Source organism: Eubalaena glacialis, chromosome 4 (assembly GCF_028564815.1).
Source record: "Eubalaena glacialis isolate mEubGla1 chromosome 4, mEubGla1.1.hap2.+ XY, whole genome shotgun sequence".
Classification (NCBI taxonomy): Eukaryota; Metazoa; Chordata; class Mammalia; order Artiodactyla; family Balaenidae; genus Eubalaena; species Eubalaena glacialis.
The window spans coordinates 63,701,327-63,723,415 of NC_083719.1; the positions used below are offsets into that span (position 1 = coordinate 63,701,327).

A 22,089-nucleotide genomic window follows, 5' to 3' on the forward strand; every position below is an offset into this window, starting at 1 on the left:
GAGAATTCTAGATATTCCTGCAATCATCTTCAAATGACAGTTTTCGCCCAGGCAGGGCAGCCTCCTTCTGTAATATCTTCCAATCTCTCAATCCTCTGAGTCTAGGAAAGTCAAGATTTGAAACACTCCTAATTGTGCCGCCTCTCACACCTCCCCGTTTAAGGCCCTCCTAGGCTGAACTCAGTACCCCTTGAGCTCCAAGATGCTTAGTATCAAGTTCTCAAAGCCCATTCCTCCTGGAGCTGTGGTGGGTAATCAGAGCAAACATCAGTCCCTCAGACACCCTCACCCCACCCTGCACAGCACCTCACTGACCCCTGAGGAATCACCTGCCTTCACCAGGCAGTGTGTTCGTGCCGTGTGTTCCACCAGTACCCTGGAGCTGCCTGTCTACTCCTCATCTGCGCTCGGTGTGGCTGCTGTTTCTGTCTCCTCGTTCCTTTGCGCGCTACGGTTTTGCAGTTTGGTTACCAGCATTCAAAAACGCTTGTTACTGGCATTTAGACAGATGTTAAGTAGCAGCTGTCAGCTTTGAAAGTTGTTATCTTTTGGGAATATCAGATTAGACCTTACCAACCTCCACTAAAGTGCCTCTAAATTCCAAAAGGAGCAATGTTTTATTCATCATTTCTCACTCAAGGGTGGCAGTGAAAATCTAACAGGGTGGAAATTCCACACCACAAACCAACACCACTGGTGTCAGTTCTATCAGCACATTAAATAGCATTTTTGCCATCTTTTCCATTGATGGGCTTATAGCAAATCTATGCCCTATTTTTATCTCAGGGCACAAACATTTTTTATCACGCAGGATTAGGCATTCAGCAACTCAAAAAACATATGATTTTATTCTAACAAATATCTTTACAGCTTTTTTTCCCTGATAGTACAAACAAAAGAAACACTAGCTCATTGTAAAAAAAAAAAAAAAAAAATTTTTTTTTAGAAAAAAATGTTATCCCTAATACCACCACTCTTACAAGCTTGGTTTATCTCCTTCCAGGAGTTTTTCTACATGTGTAAATACAACTATATTTTATTTTAAAAATGGAATATTCTACACTTATAGTTTAGTAACCTACTTTCTCCTCACTGGATTTACCAATATTTTTTTTACATACCAATACAGAAAAAAATGTGAGTGACAAATCGTAAAATTAGCCATGTTGCTGACACTTCTCCCCAAAGCCCAACAATAACAGACTCAGGAAGGAAAATCTTAAGAAAGGAAGGGCTGAGAATCAGGATTAAAATGTGGGTGGCCTTTATGAGTTTCCTGAAACTATTCATTGATGAGGGCCCGAATCAGTGAACAAGTATGGAATTAATAACGGTGCAAGGCCAGAAACCGGTCACCACAGTCCCTGCTGCTGCAGCATGGAGAGGCTGTCACCACATCACAGACAGGCTGAGAGCTTGCATGCGTTTGAAAGCTTGATGCATGACTGTGAACACATGTTTTATAAAACTCAGTTCTCTTGTCTACATCTGTCGTCTATGTCTATGTCTGATGGTCCCTCTCTACGGCATGAGGGGGTGTTAGAAGCTCTACGAGAAAAAGCCAACATGCTCAGAGAGACATTCTATTTATACAAGCTATCATCACCAGGATGGTACAGTTTTGGCCAGAGGAAGATTACCATGTGCCTGTGACTAGCTGAAATTTTTAGACACTGAAATATAACAAACGAGGGACTTCCCTGGTGGTCCGGTGGGTAAGACTCCATGCTCTCAATGCAGGGGGCCCAGGTTCGATCCCTGGTTGGGGAACTAGATCCTGCATGCATGCCACAACTAAGAGCCCGCATGCCGCAACGAAGATCCCGTGTGCCGCAACTAAGACCCAGCACAACATACATACATACATACATACATACATACATATTTTTAAATAAAAATAAAGAAGAAATATAACAAATGAAGTGTAAACCTAAACATGATAGGGTTACTGTCAAAGGGAAGCTTGCTCATCAGTGAAATATGTACCTGAAGTAAGAAACTTATCATTCCTACCCTTTACTTTTCTCCTTCTCGTATCTTCTACAGATTTTGAAGGTGGAATAAACCTCACCCCAAGCATCTGCAACACAGCTTGTTTATGTATCACACCTACTTTTGGAGGAATGACTTCGCCTCCTTAATAGCAATGTGGGTTTTAGCATAAAAGAAAAGGGATGCTTCCTGTCTTTCCTGGACCAAGCACAAAATGACTGTGTATGGAGTGCTCTGTACTCTTTCCATCAACAAGAGAACAAACGGTATTTCCGCTGGAGTAGGAAGTTGCCAAAACATTCTGGCACATAACACCTCTTCCTCACTTTGTGCTCCCTTACCCTCCAAAAATGCTTTAGCAAGTAATACTCAACTGTCTGCTAAAGGATTGCAACGTACCATATATTTCATTTACCGCATAGAAATACAAGTTAGGCAAATGAAGTCCAAACACCTAGATTTCATGCTGTAATACCACCTTTTTACTTCGGGCTACATTTTCCCTCTTCCTCAGATGGTATTTGTTTGGCTGCCTCACACTGCTAAAACGTATTTAAATTCTCCTCTTATACTTTTAAAGTCTGCAAAGATGGCCTCAGGTAACTCCTGAAACTTACCAGGAATACAAGATGCACGCACACAAGAGAGTGGTACCCAGTCCAGCAACCAAGTTTTTGTCTCTGTACAGGTCCTGACCAAAGTCAGGCACACAGATGGTGATGTTCTTCCCATGTTGATCTAGAACTTGTGAAGAAAAGGGAAAGGAATCACAGCCAAATTAGAAAAGCCCGCTGTAACTCAGGAATGCATTCACTTTGGGAAAATTCATGCAGCGCAGAACAGTGAAGACTCAGCACTGGAAGCTTCTCCTCTACCGTCCCACTCGACTCAGACTAGATTGTCACTACTGTGAAGCATCCTCTGCCACCTAGGAAGCCTCTCGGAGCAAGACCCTCGGGTTCCAGCTCAGTGCTAAAGGGATCTTCAGTCCCAGGACTTTCTAAGAGTCGTGCTATTTTTCAGTACTATTGAAACAATAGTAAAAAGTAAACTTAGGTCATTTTTCAGTTGATTGGGCAGCAGGTAGCATGCAGCTAACTGAGAGCATCCTCCATGTCTATCCTCCCTGGAGGAGTGTCGAGACTATTACATCAAACAGGAACCTGCAGGAACTGCTATCTGGCCGACAGCCTCCACCCAGATGAGAAGCCATTTTACTGTTGGTAATAGGACAGTCAGGACATCTTAAGGCTGTAACCTGGGAACCTCCTCAAGTGGTCTAGAGCTTTAAAAAATTGTGAGAGGCTACATAACAAAGATTTGTATCATATTACCATCACTAGTCGTTTACTTTTTATCTATCACAGAGTCTTCAATTTTGAACACCCAAGCTGGGTCTGTTTGCCAACTCTGCCCAAAAATAAGGAACATAAACATAAAATAACAGGCTAGAAACCATTTTACAAACATGCACATTCTAAGAGTTTAAAGTTGGACTAAAATTATTACTGGTGCTCCCACTTGAAACTGTAAACTTAACTGTGTGTGCTGTGGTTTAAGGAATCTTTATTCTTAGGCCAATTAAAATTTTCTTTACAAAACTGACCAAAATATGAACTTTGCTATTTAAGTAGTACCACCCGAAATTAAAAATAAAAGTTTTTTTCTGTATTTAAGTGATACCTGCCATTAAAAAGAAAAATGTTGTAACCAAAAATCCCGTTAAGTGAAAAACAGAGATTAATACATAAATTGTCAAAACACTCATAAAAGTCTTAAATAGACTAGACTTAAATAAACTTAGAGTCAAGATAGAGCTTTTTTTAAAAAAAAAAATAATATCCAGGATAGACTATACTTAATATAAGACGCACAATTATATTCACATTGTACTATAAATAGCTATAAAGGCAAGACCCATATGTAGTACATGTATATGCTAAAAGTTTCAAATTATCTTTGCATTTGCTTTCTAAATTTAAAAAAGGAAAACAACTTCAATTTTCTATTCTAGAGAAAAGAGAGTACATGTATTTCACCTGATGTATATAAGATAAAATGTACCCAAACATACTCACGTGTATGTGAGTATACATTTATATACACATTTATATATCACAAAAGTGATAAAGATGATGAAATATAATGAGTTTGGAAATCAACACAAGAAAATTTGATCCTTTACTGGGAAAGCTTATAATATAATAGTGCTTTTATAGTTCTCAAATATTCATTGCAACTACTCTACAAGAATAATAGGTACCCTTTATATAGCACCTACTACATGCCAGGAACTGTACTTACACTTACATACACACACACACTCATTGAATTCTTAAAAACCACCCTATAAAAGAAGAATTTTATTAAATTATCTTCTTAAAATAATAATTAAAATTCTTATTTTAGGGGCTTCCCTGGTGGCGCAGTGGTTAAGAATCTGCCTGCTAATACAGGGGACACAGGATAGAGCCCTGGTCTGGGAGGATCCCACATGCCACGGAGCAACTAAGCCCGTGCGCCACAACTACTGAGCCTGCGCTCTAGAGCTCACGAGCCACAACTACTGAAGCCCGTGCGCCTAGAGCCCGTGCTCCACAACAAGAGAAGCCACCACAATGAGAAGCCCATGCACCACAACGAAGAGTAGCCCCCGCTCCTGCAACTAGAGAAAGCCCGCGTGTAGCCACAAAGACCAGATGCAACCAAAAAAAAAAAAAAAGAAAATCTTATTTTAAAGGCGAAATATCTAGGGAGAGAAAAGTATGTGACTTTATACAAGTTACTTAAGTGGCAGAACCACTCCCATGCTCTTTCTACTCTCTCTGTTACAGTCAGGGAAATGATCACCTAAAGAAAATTAATAACCATCTAAAAATAATAATAATAAAAAAATAAAGAGAGCAAAAAACTTTTTCTTGAATATTTTTGATTATTTCTTGAACATTTGAGTATTTCTGAGCAGGAAAATGCAGATTAGGCCTCAAAGCAAACTCAACAGCCCTCCTTACTTCATGTCTTTCCTGAACAGCAGGAAGACTCAGGAGAAGGAAGTTTCATGTTTATATCCCATGCTGAGGACGTCATTTAATGAAGAATTCTAGATCATCTCTCTATTTTGATGTGTCGTATCCCTGACACTGAAACGATAGCTCACAGAGACACAGTGCTCACTCCACAAATGACACTATTCATCCTGCAAGCACAGGCTCCCTAACAAGCCGGCTTACCTACTTCTACAGGTTTGCTGGACAGAGCTGAGAACGTGAGATACGTGACGTAGCAGCTGATGAGACCCGACTGCAGTAACCCAGAGTGCGGCTGTCCTGGAGAATGAGAAGAGATAGCGTTTTAAATCAATGATGAGAAAGCATATGTGCCTTAAAAAAACAGGCCTCCCCCGAATGATATCCCTCCAACTTGGAGCCCCATCCTTCAAGGTAAGAAGAGGTACGTAATGTGTTTCTCAGACGACACCAAAACATTTGGGGAGGGGGCGGGGTGGGGAGTGATACACTGAACCTAACTGCTGTTTTAGAGACAAGTTCTGCCGAGTTCTCTCCCAACACCCTATTTTGATAATAACTACAGCTGTACTGAAACATATTGCCTACTCTCCCTGAGGTTCATAACATTAGTTCTTAAATCACAAAATCTCCAAAGAAAATTTACCATCGTTATTTGTGACATCACATAGCTTAGTGGGGTAAATGATGGATTTTATAGGGAGGGCCTGGATTCCAGATTCGACAAGGCCATCAGACACACATAGTCCATGACAGTGGGAAAAAGCTCATATCTGTCAATGGACAAAAAACCTTTGGGAATACCAGAGCTGGTCCAAACCAAAGAAGAAGGCTATGGGACTGAGCATTCACTGGGAAAAGGTCTTCAACGTTACAATATTTAAATTAAACTGGATGGTTGAGAGTAACCAAGATGTGATAAAAGGGATTCATCCTTTTTTTTGGTGAAATTTTCAACCACCTGCAGACATAAAAGGATTTAGTTTTACCCAGTCTTCCCTCTGATTAAATTTATTCCCAGAGTTATAATTATTAAATTATAATGACCAATAAAGGTAAAAAATAGGCCCTTTTATAATGTTGCTCTTTGGCATGGGAATAAGACTCACCTTAACAATTAATGGCATTAAACCAAATATTTCAAAATATTATAACTATTTCAAAAAGTAGGATTTAACCCAAAGAATATTTTAATCTGAATACTAATGCTTTAGGAAATTCTTAATTGATCAATTAAAGGAACTGGAGGAGTAATAACCATCTCAATTTCAATAATGAACTTCCATCATCTTTCCTTTTGGCTTTGAAACAACCATGAGCAAGATCAGGCTCACAGGTTTCTGTTGGCTTTGCAGAGGAAGGACTGGGATATGAGAAAGGTTAGCTCCCGGAGCTAGCTGCCGGCAGAGCCAGGATTGGATTTCCTGCTTCCTGACTCTGGGACCATGCTGTCCTCAATTTGTGGTCCACAGGGGTCTTAAGTGAAAGATGAGCCGCAAAACAGCTCCTTCCGTAGCCTTCTCACTCATTCAAGTTTTACACAGAGATCACAGGGAAGAGCTAAATATCCACTCAAGGTGTTTTCCATTGAAAGGCTCCTTGTAGTACATTATGTAATGGTAACATCTATCTCCTTATTTATTGGCTTCATTACACTCAAATCTTGGACACAAGGCATGCGTAAATATCACATTCACCCCAGTGTGGGGCATGAAGGGGACACTGGGGTCCCACCTTTCCTATTGCTGACTCACCCGTGGTAAATTAAGGAATGACCATAATTTCCAAAAAGGGAGGGGTGTTGCTCAAAGACATTTATAATATGAATAAGGAAGAATGGAAAAAAACTGTGCTTACGATTTTGGACACAGGGTGAGATGGCTACCGCTGAAATAAGCAGACACAGGCCTCCGTTTATCCCCAGAAGAATTTTATTTTCCACGCAACCATCTTTCTGTGTATAAAACACTGCCATCAAAATCAAGCCTCCCGTGGCGATGGAGTACATGATGAGAGTCACCAGGGACAGAGAGGCGTACCACAGCTTGTTGCTAGCTGTGCCTGCGGTCCTGTTTCTCCAGGAAGTGGAGAAGAGGAAGGGGAGAGAAGACAGGTCAGTTGATTCTCTGATAGCATCTACCATCCCTCAGGCATTATTAACTAATGCTATCAGGCCCCAGCCCAGAGTAATGAGTTATCCAGAAGGCCTATCATTTTACCGACTAGAAGCTAGAAGGTACAGGTAAATATGCAAAAACTTCTTGGCTCAAGCATAGAATTTTTTCTAAACACTGAAAACATTCCATCTTTGACTCAAGTGTATTCATCAACTAAAATGAATATACCACAGACTTTATTCTAGCTTCCCCATTCTGGATGTCAATTACCCTGGGACAGGTTTTGGCAGTATTAAAAAGTGGCTCTTTGCTGGAGTTTGAGCTTTCCCCATAAACACAGAGCCTGGAGGTGCCAGTCTCTTACGCCAAGCGCTGCCAGCAGCTCATGCTGGTGCTCATCTTCTCTTCAGGGAGAGAGAAGCAAATGAACTTCACCCGGAGAAAGACTGGCTGACCTCAGCTCTTCTGTCCCTGCACTGAAAAGGAGAATCTCTACTAGTACTGCTTCTCCCAAACAATGCCAGGTATGATTAAGGAGAAGTCTGACATTAGAAAAAGTGAAGACAGGAATTCCCTGGTGGTCCAGTGGTTAGGACTCAGTGCTCTCACTGCCAGGGGCCCAGGTTCAATTCCTGGTTGGGGAACTAAGATCCCGCAAGCCACGCAGCACGGCCAAAAAAAAAAAGGGGTGGGGGGAGAATAAAATCAGCCGGCAAAAGAGTAAAAATTTTAATGGGATTTACAATAAAGAATCTAAAAGAGGAGGTTGATGTGCTCTCTGGTTTATATAAACATTAATAAAGGGATGGGAGAAATAAGTAGTGATTTCACAATCTACAGAAACTGTTCAGAACAAAGAAAAGAGCGCTTATTGATGCTAAATGAAGAGGACAGAACAACAACAGGCGGATGGACTGAATCACTGTCGTCTGCCTTAGGATTCAATTGCCCTTTGTAACCACACTCTCACAAACCTTCACAGAGAAAGCAACATACTTAATGTCTTCACAAAGCTGGAAAGTGTTCAAGCAACCCAGCTAAAATGTTCCAATTATGAAGTTACTGCAGCCGGAGACAAAGAAAACAGGGAGGAAAGGCCAAAATGACAATGACCATCATGTTTCTGAAACTGAGCCAGGTGCTCCCATGACCACAGAGTTATTCTCACAGAGAAGGCACACAAAGCAAATGAAGAGAAAATGAAACTAGAGAAAGGAAGGAGCCAAACGGTAATCGATGACAGGCAGAGAAAACGGATTATGTAGAAAAAGGTGAACACTGCTGACTAGTGTGTAGGTGGGGTCCAGCTGTTTCCTCACTAGTCTTTTGGGCTACGTTATTAGTATAAGAAGGACTTTCTTAACAGTTAATTTATGCTTAGATTCCCAAGGTTAAATCTTCAACCCTAACCTCTCCGCTCAACTCCAGGCTCCTATTATCCAACTGTTAATGTCTCCACTTGGAGGTCTAATCTGCATGTCAAATTTAGCAGGTCCAGATTAACTTCCCAATATTCAAACCTCCATCCCCAAACGTGCTCTTCTATGATCTTCCCAACCTCAGAACACGGCAATTCCATTCTTCTCATTAGGGGTGGGGGTGGGGGGAGATTAAAGAACTGCAGTTGCTCTTGACCGCTGTCTTTTTCTCTCCCTGCTCCTGTCCTCTCCCCACCACCATGCCACCCCCAGCAGCAAATTCCACTGGTTCCAACTTCAGACTATATCAGAATCTGACTGCTGCTACCATGTGGCTCCAAGCTACCTCGTCCCTCACCTGGATCATCTCCCACTAGTCTCCTTACTTGCACCTGTAACCCCCTCTCATCTTTTCTCAACTTAAAATGTGCATTAGACTCCATCTCTCTAGTGCCCTTCCATGATGGTCCCAGAAGCCCTTCATGAGCCAGCCCAGGGCTGTCTCTGATTTAATCTCTTGCACCCTTCCCTCACCACTGGGGTCCAGCCACAGTGGATGTCCCTGTGCCCCTTTAAAAAGCCAGTACAATCCTGCCTTAGGCTCTCCCCAACTTCCTTCGTCCCCCTCACACCTCGTCATGAAAGCCTTTCCCTGCTCTGCTCGCCCCAACTCCCATACCCTGCTTTCTTTTTCTCCAGAGCACTTTTCACCATTGAACCTAGTATGGATTTGCTTGATTATAAGTTGATTATCTATCCCCCCCTCTCCCAGGAGAATGTACGCTCCACAGAGCAGGACACGGTTGCATTCACTGCTGCTCTCCTACTGTCGAGTGCCCGGCAAACAATAGGTGCTTAATGAATATTGGTGCAAGGACTGCCAACTGTTAAGAGAATAACTGGGTGCAGCAATGGTGGCAGAGTGGCTGTGATTCCTGCTGCTCCAGACTCAGCTGGTCCTCCCAATGACATCTGCTATAGACACCCCAAATAAGTGCTGTGACTTATTTATCTTTATACTCTTGGTGCCCGGCACACAGTTAATACTCCAAAAATTTTGAATCAGTGCTCAATAAGAAGCACTTGGATGGAGATTAGAAAAAGACCGGGCAGTGGGGAGGAGTGTATGGACACAGAAGCAGGCAGGTTATCAGGTTAGGAAAGATGGCTGGGCTCAGGCTTCGGGTGAGGGTTAGGAGTAAACAAAACCCAACAACAACATTAATTTAAAATCTAGAAAATCTAATAAATAAATAAATAAATAAATAAAAATCTAGAAAATGGGTCTTCATTAGAAACACCTAAATAGGGCTTCCCTGGTGGCGCAGTGGTTAAGAATCCGCCTGCCAATGCAGGGGACATGGGTTCAAGCCCTGGTCCGGGAAGATCCCACGTGCCGTGGAGCAACTAAGCCCGTGTGCCACAACTACTGAGCCTGCGCTCTAGAGCCCACGAGCCACAACTGCTGAGCCTGTGTGCTCAGAGCCCGTGCTCCACAACAAGAGAAGCCACCGCAATGAGAAGCCCGCGCACCGCAATGAAGAGTAGCCCCCGCTCGCCGCAACTAGAGAAAGACCCAATGCAGCCAAAAAAATTAAAATAAATTAATTAATTAATTATAAAAAAAAAAGCAACCCCCCCAAAAAAAGAAACACCGAAATATACTGTTTACTTTTTATTTCAGTTTTGATATAGAACTGACGCTTCGAATTATAAAAACTGACCTAGAAAGTGTCAAAAACAAGACAACAGGCTTAGAAAGGAGTCGCTTATGCTAAGCCCCACATCACCAAACCAACACAGCTTAGAGTTTCAGCTCTCCCAGAAACGGAATCTTAAACCAGTCAATCCGGAATCCCCTGATCAGCACTAGTTAGGTCACCTAACTGGCAGACGCCTGCCATCCCCTGAAGGAAAGTTGCCTCACAATAACCAACCTGCTTTTTTTGCCTAATGTAACTTCCTTGTCCCTGCTCTCTGCTGCCTATAAACGTCTTTTATTTTGTACAGCTCCTCGGAGCTCCTTTCTATCTGCCAGATTGGAGGATGCCCAATTTGAATCAATTTTTGCTCGGACAAACTCTTAAAAAAATTTTAATATGCCCCAGCTTACCTTTTAACAAAAGAACAAAACACATTAAACATCACCCAACCACAACATTTTTCAGGTAAAAAAAACTGAGGTCAGAGAGGCCAAGTCATATGCCTCAAGTAAAACAGCCAGAGAGTCAGGGGCACTAAAATCTGCAGCATTTGTGTCCAGGCCCATGGCCTTTCTATCCTACTGCCTTTCGGGTCTTCTCCTTCTCAAGATCTTTACAAAAGGAGAAAAAAAAAGAAAGGAAAAGGGAAGAAAAATTTTGGTTGTTCCATGAAGAGTGATACAAGTATTATATTTTCTAGACTAACCTTGTAAGCAAGAATCTCTGTTAAGAAACACACTAAAAAAAACTAAATTAGATGAATTTACATAAAAATAACAATACTTGTACGTTTCCTAGCTTAATCCTAATTTTAGGCCGACCAACCAGCTGTGAGTACGTAGACAAAAGAGATTTCGTTGGGACACTGGCCTCAAAGCCGGGACAACAGCAACATCAATCGTTGCAAAGCTCTTAAGCCATTCCTATTGGGTGGTTTCTGGAAAGTTTTTAAAGCAATCAAACTCTTCCAAAATGCCCGTTAAAACCTGGCATCAATAATTAGTCCCAGAAAATGGCTTCAGAATCAATCAAAACATTAAAGTCAGAGTTAAAAAGCACAAGTATTCTCAAGAGAACATACTATTTAATGGGCAAACCAGGCACTCAGTATCAAAGATATTAATATTTTACCATGAAGTTCTTTACTCGAAGTTTATTTGTAAAAATTTTAGAAAAAACTTAGGGTGATGCATTCATTTTGTCAAATAAAAAATTCAGAATGAAAGTACTTAAGAATCACCAGGGAATTCCCTGGTAGTCCAGTGGTTAGGATTCCACGTTTTTACTGCTGAGGGCCCGGGTTTGATCCCTGGTCTGGGAACTAAAATCCCACAAGCCACATGGTGCAGCACCCCCCGCCACCCCCCCCCCAAAAAAAAGAATCATCATCAATGGAAAGAATGGTATTCTTTAGGAAAACTTTGCTGCTGCCTCAAAACAAGATCTAGTAGAAGCCCCAAACATACTAGGTTTCAGAGATGACTCAAAATGCAGGACAGCATGCAATATTAAACTTATATATGTACTCAGACCAAGAAATCTGTATTATCATAGAGATTAAGATTTGAGGGGAGTTCCACGGCAGTCCAGTGGTTAAGACTCTGCACTTCCAATGCAGGGGGCGCGGGTTCAATCCCGGGTCAGGGAGCTAAGATTCCCACATGCCGCGCAGCGCGGCCCCCGCCCAAAAAAAAAAAAGATTTGAAAAAATACCAAAACACGCCTGTAGTGCTACCCGTATGACTATTCAATGTGCTGTAAACATTTTAAAATTGGCATTTGGGTGCTTACTCCAATATTTGCCAAATAATAAAATGGTTAAGACTATCTTTTCACTCAGGCATCTCATGATTTGATTTTCAAAAAAACAAAACCAAAACAAAACAACTACTACTACCACCAAGCTGAGGAATATAATCAGGGTGAAAAGCGTTTTGAGAGAATTTGGACAGTATATTTTGTTTTGTCCAAAATAAAAAATAAAATTCACATTCACATAGAACTTTCAGATCCCCCGCCCAAACAGTACAAAATAACGTGATGCCTACAAAATCTACAAAATTACAAAAGCCTTACTGGATATAGCAGGCAGTTATTTTCATTCATATTTTATAAGTAAAGTAAGACAGAGCACTTCAGTGCTTTGCCCAGAGGTCACAAAGAGAGTTAACCTGGCCTTAGCACTGAAGGAGCTGGACCCTTGTCTAGCTGTCATTTCCTCAATGTGGCTCAGCAAGAAATAAAACGAGCCATTAATAGTTTGGTATTTCCCATGTATTCTAGGATGTGAATTCTATTTTCAAGGCACTTAAAAAGGGTCTGTATTTTTTTTTAAAGTCGGGGAGGCTTTCTAAGGTAGAACAACAGATCTTCCTTATGAAGGGGTCCTTCCCCTCTTAGGCAGTTGAGAAGGAACAAAAATTTTTTTAAAAAGAAAAGCACTATTTCATTGAATATTCTTTGCAGAAAGTGAACCTCCAGCTCCAAAGTACTTTTTTCTTTTTAATCTCCTAAGGATGGGAGCCTAAGATAAAGCCTACCCAAATTTTCAGCCACTAACGCAAGCATGGAGCAGGGGCTGCGAGGTGCCAGCAGTGGGGTTGAGGGTGGCTAAGTCTTAGAGCCCAAATGAGAGGGTGCAGGGAAAAGAGAGCCAAAGAGTGAAAAGAAATGAAGTGGAAAAAGGAAAAGTAGAAAGGCGAGAAAAACAGTATGGGAGAGGAGTAAATGAAGAGGTCCAAAGAGCAGGAAGGAAGGGAGAGAACAAGCAAAAATTGTTTTTGGTGTAAGCAGGCTGCTAATCCCTGGCAATACAACTCGGGGTAGAGCCTCTGTCAACACTGGGCACTTTCTCTGAGTCAGAGAGTGAGTTCACGTGGAAGCTCTCCATAAAGGCACATACCAGTTCTTGTTCCATTTATGTGCAAACTCCACAAGTAAGAGGAGCTGGATGCCTATGAACAGGAAGCCTCCGATGGCTCCTACATAGCGCCAGGCTGCAAAAGAAGACCGTCCGAAAGGAGATGAGGTGACTGTCCCAAGTGTTTAACTCAAAAGAGAGTAATGACTACAGTTAGTTTTTACTGCAGGCTCCCTATACCAGTAACACATTTAATTCCCACACAACCCTACAAGGTGGGTACTACTATTACACCCACTTTACAGATGAGAAAAACTGAGAGTCTACACGTAAGTTGACAAGGTCCCATAGCCAGTAAAGGGTGGGGTTGGGATGTGAACACAGGCAATCTTGCACCACAGCATCCAAGCTTCACCTCCATGCTATAAATAAATGCCAGATATCCTAACAGGTGCAGTAATTCATAAAATCAACAATGACCCTCAATTTAAAAGTAAATCACACAATGCCAGAAAAACCAAGGATTCAAATTTTACCAGATAGAGACCCACCAATGTCCAGTGAGGAAATGAGGTTCAAATGGGGGGCCACGGACTCAGGTTCTACTTCTGGCTCGGCCACAGAGAAGCCCAAACCTTGGATAAGCGCATCACATCTCTGGGTTGTCTATAATACGACTGAGCTGTGCTAGAGGATGGACAGCTAGGTCCCGTCCCATTCTAAGTATATTATCCTAATATATACAAGGACCTCTGTGGAGAATAGAAAACTAGTTACCAGTATTTTAGGTAAAAAGACAACTTGGATACAACTTCCTTAAGGAGTACATAAAACCGGTATGACCCTAAGAAACTATCTGGAGCCTGATACGTGGCTATTTGAGGGACTATGGCTGTTCCTTATTCACAATGTGAATATTTTTACTATCTTAATAAGGAAAGTGAATCCATTTGGGTCTGAACAGTGTTCTGAACCTCTAAAACGCAGGCTTTTTTTCCCCTCCCTACCTCATATGAAGAAGGGCCCCTTGTTTCAGCTATGATTGAATGCTTTATATTAAATAATTTTGGTAGGTTCTATCAATAAGGAATATAATTCAGTGTTATACAGTTTCACATAAGGCAAGTTTAGAGATAGTCTGGAGGATGCCTTTCTTACCCCATTATAGGTACAGCAGATTTAAAGCTGCTAAGAAGCCCTAAGTTTGTGTGCAGTGCTCAGAAAGAACAAGGTCTCCCTGGGTCACGCTGACATGCTAAACTAGTTTTCAAACAAGTTTTAAGTGCTTCATTTTCCCTTCAGGCTAATAACCTTAATTTCAATTCTTCAACCGGTAGAGTAACTAAAGGTCCTCTCACCCCTCCCAGGGAGGGAGAAGTGGCGGGGAGTGGGAGGGGGGAGGAAGTACAGAGGGTGGGTGAAGTGTGGGCAGCTGAGGCAGGATTTTTTCTTTTTAAGCTACAAGAAAGTTAGTAACCTACAATATCAAAGGCACCCTGGACTACGCTTTCGAACAGTTTTACAAAGTGAATAAAAACACAATAAATAGATACCCCCAATACCCCATTTGTACCATTTAGAAAGGTCTCCTGATCTGGAATGAAGAAGGCTCCTGAGCACATGGCCCCCAACAGCAGAAGTTTAAAGAACCAAAAGCTGGAGGGGAAGAAGAAAAAAAAAAAAAGGAAATGTATTTAAATGATATTCAAGGAAGGACAAAAGACCTCTTAGAGGTAAGCGTGTCAATTCACGATTCTGTTCTCTCCAAATGGAGGGGAAGTAATTAAGTGACTGGAGACTGCCTTTTCCCATAATTAGACAGACTTCGGTGTGGCCTCTGATTGTGCAAAACCATTTTGTTGCAGGGGTGGAAGTGACCTGGGGGAAGCTCTTGGTATAAGAAATAAACTTTCATCTCCAATGCATTTCTCATTATGGTACCAGGTGTTACAAATAGGATTCCAGTTCTTAGGCCACTGTGTGGTGGTGAGTATCAGTTCCACCTTCCCTAAAATCAGTGTCAACAATTTCAACTAGAGGAAAGCACTCAGAGGGTCTGAAGAGTGGAAGAGGTCCTGGAATGTTGCTCTGAATATAAGGAATGGTGAAAGGATCCCCACAAAGACTCACCCATTGTGAATATAGGCTCTACAACTTTTACTGTTGTTGATTTTCAAGGTCAGGAGGCAGAATATAAAGAAGAAACAGGCCATTCCAAAACAGACTCTATATACCGCAGAATACCCCACCAGCTTCTCACAGGTGTCGCCAGCTTTAATGCCTTTACAGATATCCTCGAAAAAAGGGATCTGAAGAAAAAGAGAAAAAGTCATTTGTTAAAACTAGGAAAAGAAGGGCTGCCATGGAGTGTTCTTTCAGCCTACAAGTCAAAATCCAATGTGAAATACACCATGTGCAGAGAGAAATTAAGACGGAGAAGAAAGTCTCTCTTCCAAAGACTGCTTTCTTTCTCTGAATCTTTCTTAAAAATATAGTGCTCATAACATACCACTCCACCTCCACTTACTCCTAATGAATTCTGAAATCCAGCATCAGAGTTTTAAAAAATGATACTTATAATACACAGGTATATTTTTCTTTATTCATTCATTCATTCATTCATTTTTGCTGCACCAGTCTTAGTCGCAGCATGCGGAATCTATCATGCGGAATCTATCGTTGTGGCCTGCAGATTTCTTAGTTGCGGCCTATGGGATCTAGTTCCCCAACCAGGGATCGAACCCAGGCCTCCTGCATTGGGAGCTCGGAGACTTACCCACTGGACCACCAGGGAAGTCCCACGGGTATATTTTTCTTGAAATGCATAAATACAGAGAATAATTGCACATATGCCATTATTTATATAGGATAAGCTCCTGACCTGGAAATGAAATCAGTGCGTCAAGTAGTATCTACATTTTAAAATTTCAAGAGATAAAGTCAAATCACACTTTTAAAGGCTGCATTTACATCCTACCAGTAATATTTGAGACTGCTCACATTCCCAACCTGAGCACCAAATTTAAAGGTTAAAAACCACTATCTTGTTTTAATGTCCGTCTTCCTCATTACTAGTAAGGTTCACATCTTTTCTTAAATTTATGGCCATTTGTATTATTCTCTGTGAATTGGCAGTTAATTGGATTTTTTTCTTGATCCACTGGATCTCTTCATTTACAGACCTTAATCTTCTGATAAATGTTGATAATGGTTTATTCTAGTACAATTAGAAGGTTTTAATGTAAAACCCACTTACATTATCAGAATAATTAAAATCTTACATTATGAGAACAAGCAGCACGTTTCTATTAATGTCAGAAAATAAGGATTTAGTCAGTGTTTAAAAAAAAAAAAACTTGCTTCTTACCAACATCAAAGTTGAACACTCTTTAGAACAGAAAATAAGTTGAAAATCACATTACAGCCTTTACTCACAAGACAAAAAAAACAAAACAAAACAAAAAAAACCCAAGAAAAAAATGACATAAAACTAGAGGTAAAACTGAAGCATGATAATTTAGTTCCTTCTCCAGAAAATATCCTAAAGAAACAATCACAGTGGAGGTTATTAAGATTTCCATAAACAGAAGGAAGACTACATTTAATTGCAGTTCATCTTCCTCCACGAGGGTTCCCGCCCTCAGAAAAGAGCTGCAATCATTACTACACCTGAATCTCAAACATGCTTTTCCAAACAAAGCATGTTTTTCAAAATTAGTGTCTCGGGCAAAAAAGCATTAATACTGAGACCCTATTAGGATAGCTCCATTTCCATGAATAGCTATAAAAGATTTCATGGGACTTCCCTGGCGGTCCAGTGGTTAGGCTCTGCACTTCCACTGCAGGGGACACGGGTCTGATCCCTGGTGGGGGAACTAAGATCCTGCATGCTACGTGGCACAGCCAAAAAAAAAAAGATTTCATAAAGAAATGCCAAATATTTTGCAGTCAGCAAGTTCCTGCAACTCCAATTTTTTTTTGATCAGAGCAAGATATAAATGCATAAAGAGAGACACTACTATATTTTTGACCAAGCCAGGTAAAATACTAAGCCTAATAAAATACAGAATGTCTAGTTAAATTTAAATTTTGGATAAATGATAACTAATTTTTTAATATTAACAATACTTGGGACATACTTAGACTAAATATTGCATGGGACATATTTATGCTAAAAAAGCATTCCTTGGCAAGAGATGAAGCTCAAAAGAAGGCAGGGTCTTGGTGGGAGGGGCCAGGTGTATGCCATGCTAAGGAGTCTGGCTCCCACCCTGTAAGGGAAACAACTATTTAAGCTGGAACGCCTTTGGCTACAAAGTGGAGAACATACGGGAAAGGGACAGGTTTGAGGCAGGAGGATAAATTAGAGGGCCACTGGATTAACAGTCCAGATAACAATCGAAGAAGGTAAACTACTAGCAGAGAAAACAGAAATTCTGTGGCTAGAAGTCATAGTTGGCAGGACTGTAGGGATGGCGAGAAAGTGAAGGATGGGGGGAGGGTTCTCTTCTGCTTTTTTAAAGCTGTTTGGGGTGGTGGGGGAGTAGGGCTGGCAGAGGACAAAGAGTGGAACTGAAAAGAACAGATCGGGAGTTTGCTTTTAACATACAGGGTTGGAAGCGCCTTGGAGCATCCCAGTGAGAACGGCTGGTCTGGAAATAGCTTCAGTACAGCGATAAGGATACAGGATACAGGAAGTGCCCTCACACAGGTAATGAGAAGTCAGGAAGGGCCTTCTGAAGGACCTTGAATTTTCAGCAGTGTTTCACAGTGAGTGAGCAAACTCACATGGTTAAGATCCTCATATACTGAAGTAATGGGGGACGCCACACAAGTGAACGTTTCAGAGCCTTTAGCAGGAAACAAAAGCTGCACCTGTATGAGTGGTACCGATAATAAGGAGGTAACATTGCATTAAATCTGTAAAAGGAGGCGCCATGCCACCTCACTTACTCTGTTCTGTTCATATGGGATTTACTGCTCTGTAATATTCATGGAACTCTTCTTTTCCCTCCCTTCCGTGTCCCACTCTATCAGCAAAGCTAATCCCTGCTGCACACCGCCGCCCTCACTTCCACTGTAACACGTGCATGGCAGCATCCCTTTCGTCTACACCAGCCCATCTTTCCCGATTAGACTCTTCTCCACCTCCCTACCCCACACCCACTTCTCTCTTCTCCTTCTCAGATCAGTTCAAGAAGAACGCTACTGCCAGCAGGCCTGAACGTCTACCCTACCATCCCGCATAAATCCCCCCTCCCCTAAAACCCTTGTTTACAGCCAGAGGCCCTTAGGCTCATCAAAGGCTGAGTATGTGGCACTGCATACTTCATCCAAAATATCAGTAGGCAAACAACCCCCTGCTCCAAATACTAAGACCTGCTTTATGCTCTGTGGGTGACTTAGTCATGTAGCCTTCAGTACGTGGTGAATATTTTTAGGCAAAGAACCTCCGAGTTGAACAAGCTGGCAGGATTTAGCGAGGGGAATCTGCTCTGATTAAATATTTGCTGTTCCAAGCTCCATCCCAGTTTTAGAAAAAGAAAACATACATTACACACACAGATTCCACACTGTGGGGTAGAGGGGACAGGCCTGCTAAGGGTGTTACCTTTTATGTCTGGTTCTGGGCAACCAAGGACACTGCATCTGTGTTGGTTCTGTACAGACCCAAGGGCAAGGGTTTCCCCCCACCCCTCAGGCAACCAAACTCAAAGCCACAAATTACCAGGAAGAATAAAAAGCTCACATGGACTTCCAACCCTGAGAATTAAATCAGTGAATCGTTGTAAAAAGTGCTCATCACAGCTCCTAATCCATAGTAGCCATTAAGTAAACTTCCTTAACTCTAAGGTACTATTTTATAAAAAGAACTTCTCAGGGAGGGAGTTAGGCACATTACATGAACCCCTGAGTGGTTGATGCATTCTGATTTAAACATGGGGGGAGATGAACATCTTAGAACTCAGTAGATGCTCTATTCACTTTACAAAGGATTCATATTGAAAGTTACAGTTGGACCCCCATATCTGCCAGTTCTGCATCTGTGGATTCAACTAACCACAAATGGAAAATATTTTTTAAATTTTTTTTATTTTTCAGGAAGTTCCAAAAAGTGAAACTTGAATTTGTCATGTACCAGTAACTATCTACATAGTATTAGATATTATAAATAATCTAGCGATGATTTAAAGAATATAAGAGGATGTGCCTAAGTAATATGCAATGTCATTTTATATAAGGTACTTGAGCATTGGTGGATTTTGGTATTTGATAGCGTCCTGGAACCAATCCCCCACAGATAACAACAGACAACTGTACCATGTAACTTTCAATAAGGTGAATCCTTCCCTGGCACATATATATAGGCATACATCAGAGATATTGCGGGTTCAGTTCCAGACCACTGCAATAAAGCAAATGTCTCAATAAAGCAAGTCACACAAATCTTTTGGTTTCCCAGTGCATATAAAAATTACGTTTACACTACATTGCAGTCTATTTAGTGTGCAATAGCACTATGTGTGTTTTTTTAAAAAAAGCAGTGTATAGACCTTAATTAAAAAATATTTTATTGCTAAAGTACACTAACCATCATCTGAGCCTTCAGTGAGTCATGGCAGTAACATCAAAGATCACTGATACCATAACAAATATAATAATAATGAAAAAGTTTGAAATATCGCGAGAATTACCAAAGTGTGACACAGAGACATGAAGTGAACAATGCTGTTGAGAAAATGGCACCAACAGACTTGCTAGATGCAGCATTCCCACAAACCTTCACTTTGTAAAAGAACGCAGTATTTGCGAAGTGCAATAAAGTAAAGGACAACAAAACAAAACAAGGTATGCCTGTATAAGAATTGAATTCTAAAAAACAGTGCTCACTACCTATCTTTCAGAGACCTAGTTGCCACCCAAAAGAAAATATGTCTGAACTCCCAAATCAGGGAACACATTTTGAAACATCAACACAAGTATTAAGCTCAAAGAGATGGAAGCTAGAAAATCCCCGTAACTCATCTATATAGAAGAGATGCAAGCTATGCCTCCAAAACAATTTCAATCTCAGGTAAATAAATATAAACAAACAATAGAAGAGCTATAGAAAGGCTTACAGGTCTAGTTGGCCAGGGGCCCACATGCTGCAAACTTAGAAATAAAGTATAGAATTTGGGAGTGTTTCTTACAGAAATGAAGAGGAAAAGGAGCGGCGTGGTCCTATAATATTAAAATATTTTTTGGGAGAGATGAGAAAATGGCATATTAGCAAAGCGAATGAGTCTTACATTTCATTACATCGAATTTTTAGGGCACTGAAGGAAACCAAGCTGCAGAGAAAGCTTTGGGCAGCTGAGCAGGAGTGATACCATAAAACCTAGAAGAACCGTAGCTGTAGGTTCTGTTTAGTATCTCTTACTTGAAATGAATTTCAGAATCGAGACCCTCTCCCCTTTTTGATATTCCACTTATTTTCAAACTTTCTAAGACAATTTCTTTTTGTCTGTGGAAAAATTCCAGTGTCCATGAGCGTGGTGCCTGTCTGTTACCCACCCACGGACAGGAGCTGTGAAACAGGGAACACTAAGATCAGCTTCCATCCTCCTCTCCATGGCCTCTAGCAACCAAGGCTCATTTCTCTGTAGATTATTACCTCTGAGGCCCTTTTTGTGGGGGGGGGGCTATTTTTAAAAAGAGTAACAATCTCACATCTCTTTTGTTCGGGTTTCTAGACATTTTTAGGAGAAAAGTCTACATTGTGTCATTATTAAAAGCCATAAGGGGAACTAAAATTTCACCGAGCCTGGTTTTATTTGACCCCGCCACCTCTGCCATCAGGAACTTAACGTCCCCAAATGGTAACTCACCAGAATCCCGGAAGCATGCAAGACAGAGACGGCACTAGTGCTCACAGCTCCTCCTCCACCATGAGCATTTCGTCAGGATCAAACCACCCCAAATACGATTAGACAGTTAGAAAACAACTCCAACCAAACTTTAAATAATAAGCTTGCAATCCAAACAAGACAACTTGCAGAGAACTGACTAATAATGATGGCACGAAGGGCTCTTCCTCAGAAGGGAAGCAGGCGACAGCTAACGTCAATCTGCTCAGGGAATTAAGGTAACATGAAGGCAGCATGTACAAACAAGAATCACGCCAGTTACTAATCTTGAAGGAGAGATAAGAGTTAATCCCAGCAAAAACTCATATAAATCTTCAATTAGGCAATGGCAGTGGGGATTGGGGCCATGGAATAGGCAGGTCCCGTGTGCTGACTTGATGGGGCCTAGGAAGAAAGGCAGAGGAACCCAGAACTAAGATTCCCAGTTCCTAGCTTGGCAGTTGGTTGGATGGTGGCCCAGCAGTGGATAGGAGTCATAGAAGAGCGGTTTCAGGATGGAGGGGCAGTCATTCACTTAACGACAGGCGGCCAGTATCCAGGGGAAATGTGGGCAGATAGCTAAGCAAGGGTGCAGTGCTCCAGAAAGACAGCAGGACTAGAGAGAAGGACTTGGTAGTGACCAGCAGAGATGGCAAAGGAGGCACTCAATGGAGTAAATAAACTCACCTGCAGAGGAATGCGGGTAGAGGAGGGGGAGGGAGACAGAGGTGGGAACAGTCCAGAATGCTGGGGAATGCAAACATTTGGGGACTGGGAAGAAGGGGAAAATAACCAAGGAAGAAACTGAAAAGGTACAGAACCAGAGAGAAGTTGAGGGAAGCTTTCAAGAAGCAGAGTGTGTCAAATACCACCAATGCGATGACGACGCAGATTGGATTTGCCAACAAAGAGTCATCCGGGGCAGTGATCAGAATATTCTCTAGAGCAGATGGGGGCAGAAGCCAGACTGATGGCTGAAGGCTGAGCAGAGGAGACAGTCAGCGGGGCTGGGTAGCGGGCAGGGAGTGAACCCAGCAGCCCTTTCACCCCTGCTTCCAAGAAATCTAACTGCAAACATAAGAGT

The 22,089-nt window shown here is 41.6% G+C and overlaps 1 protein-coding gene across 3 annotated transcripts in view; it reads right to left on the bottom strand.

Moving 5' to 3' along the window:
• The window catches only part of SERINC5 (serine incorporator 5), a 192,749-nt gene that overhangs the window by 14,115 nt on the left and 156,545 nt on the right, over positions 1 to 22,089 (bottom strand). For all 3 annotated transcript variants that reach the window (XM_061189400.1, XM_061189401.1, XM_061189399.1), the window contains 6 exons: positions 15,247 to 15,425; positions 14,690 to 14,772; positions 13,159 to 13,252; positions 6,876 to 7,087; positions 5,223 to 5,318; positions 2,610 to 2,736 (listed from right to left, as the gene is read on the bottom strand). In XM_061189400.1, the coding sequence (XP_061045383.1) occupies positions 2,610 to 2,736; positions 5,223 to 5,318; positions 6,876 to 7,087; positions 13,159 to 13,252; positions 14,690 to 14,772; positions 15,247 to 15,425 (791 nt within the window). The remainder of the gene's footprint in view (positions 1 to 2,609; positions 2,737 to 5,222; positions 5,319 to 6,875; positions 7,088 to 13,158; positions 13,253 to 14,689; positions 14,773 to 15,246; positions 15,426 to 22,089) is intronic.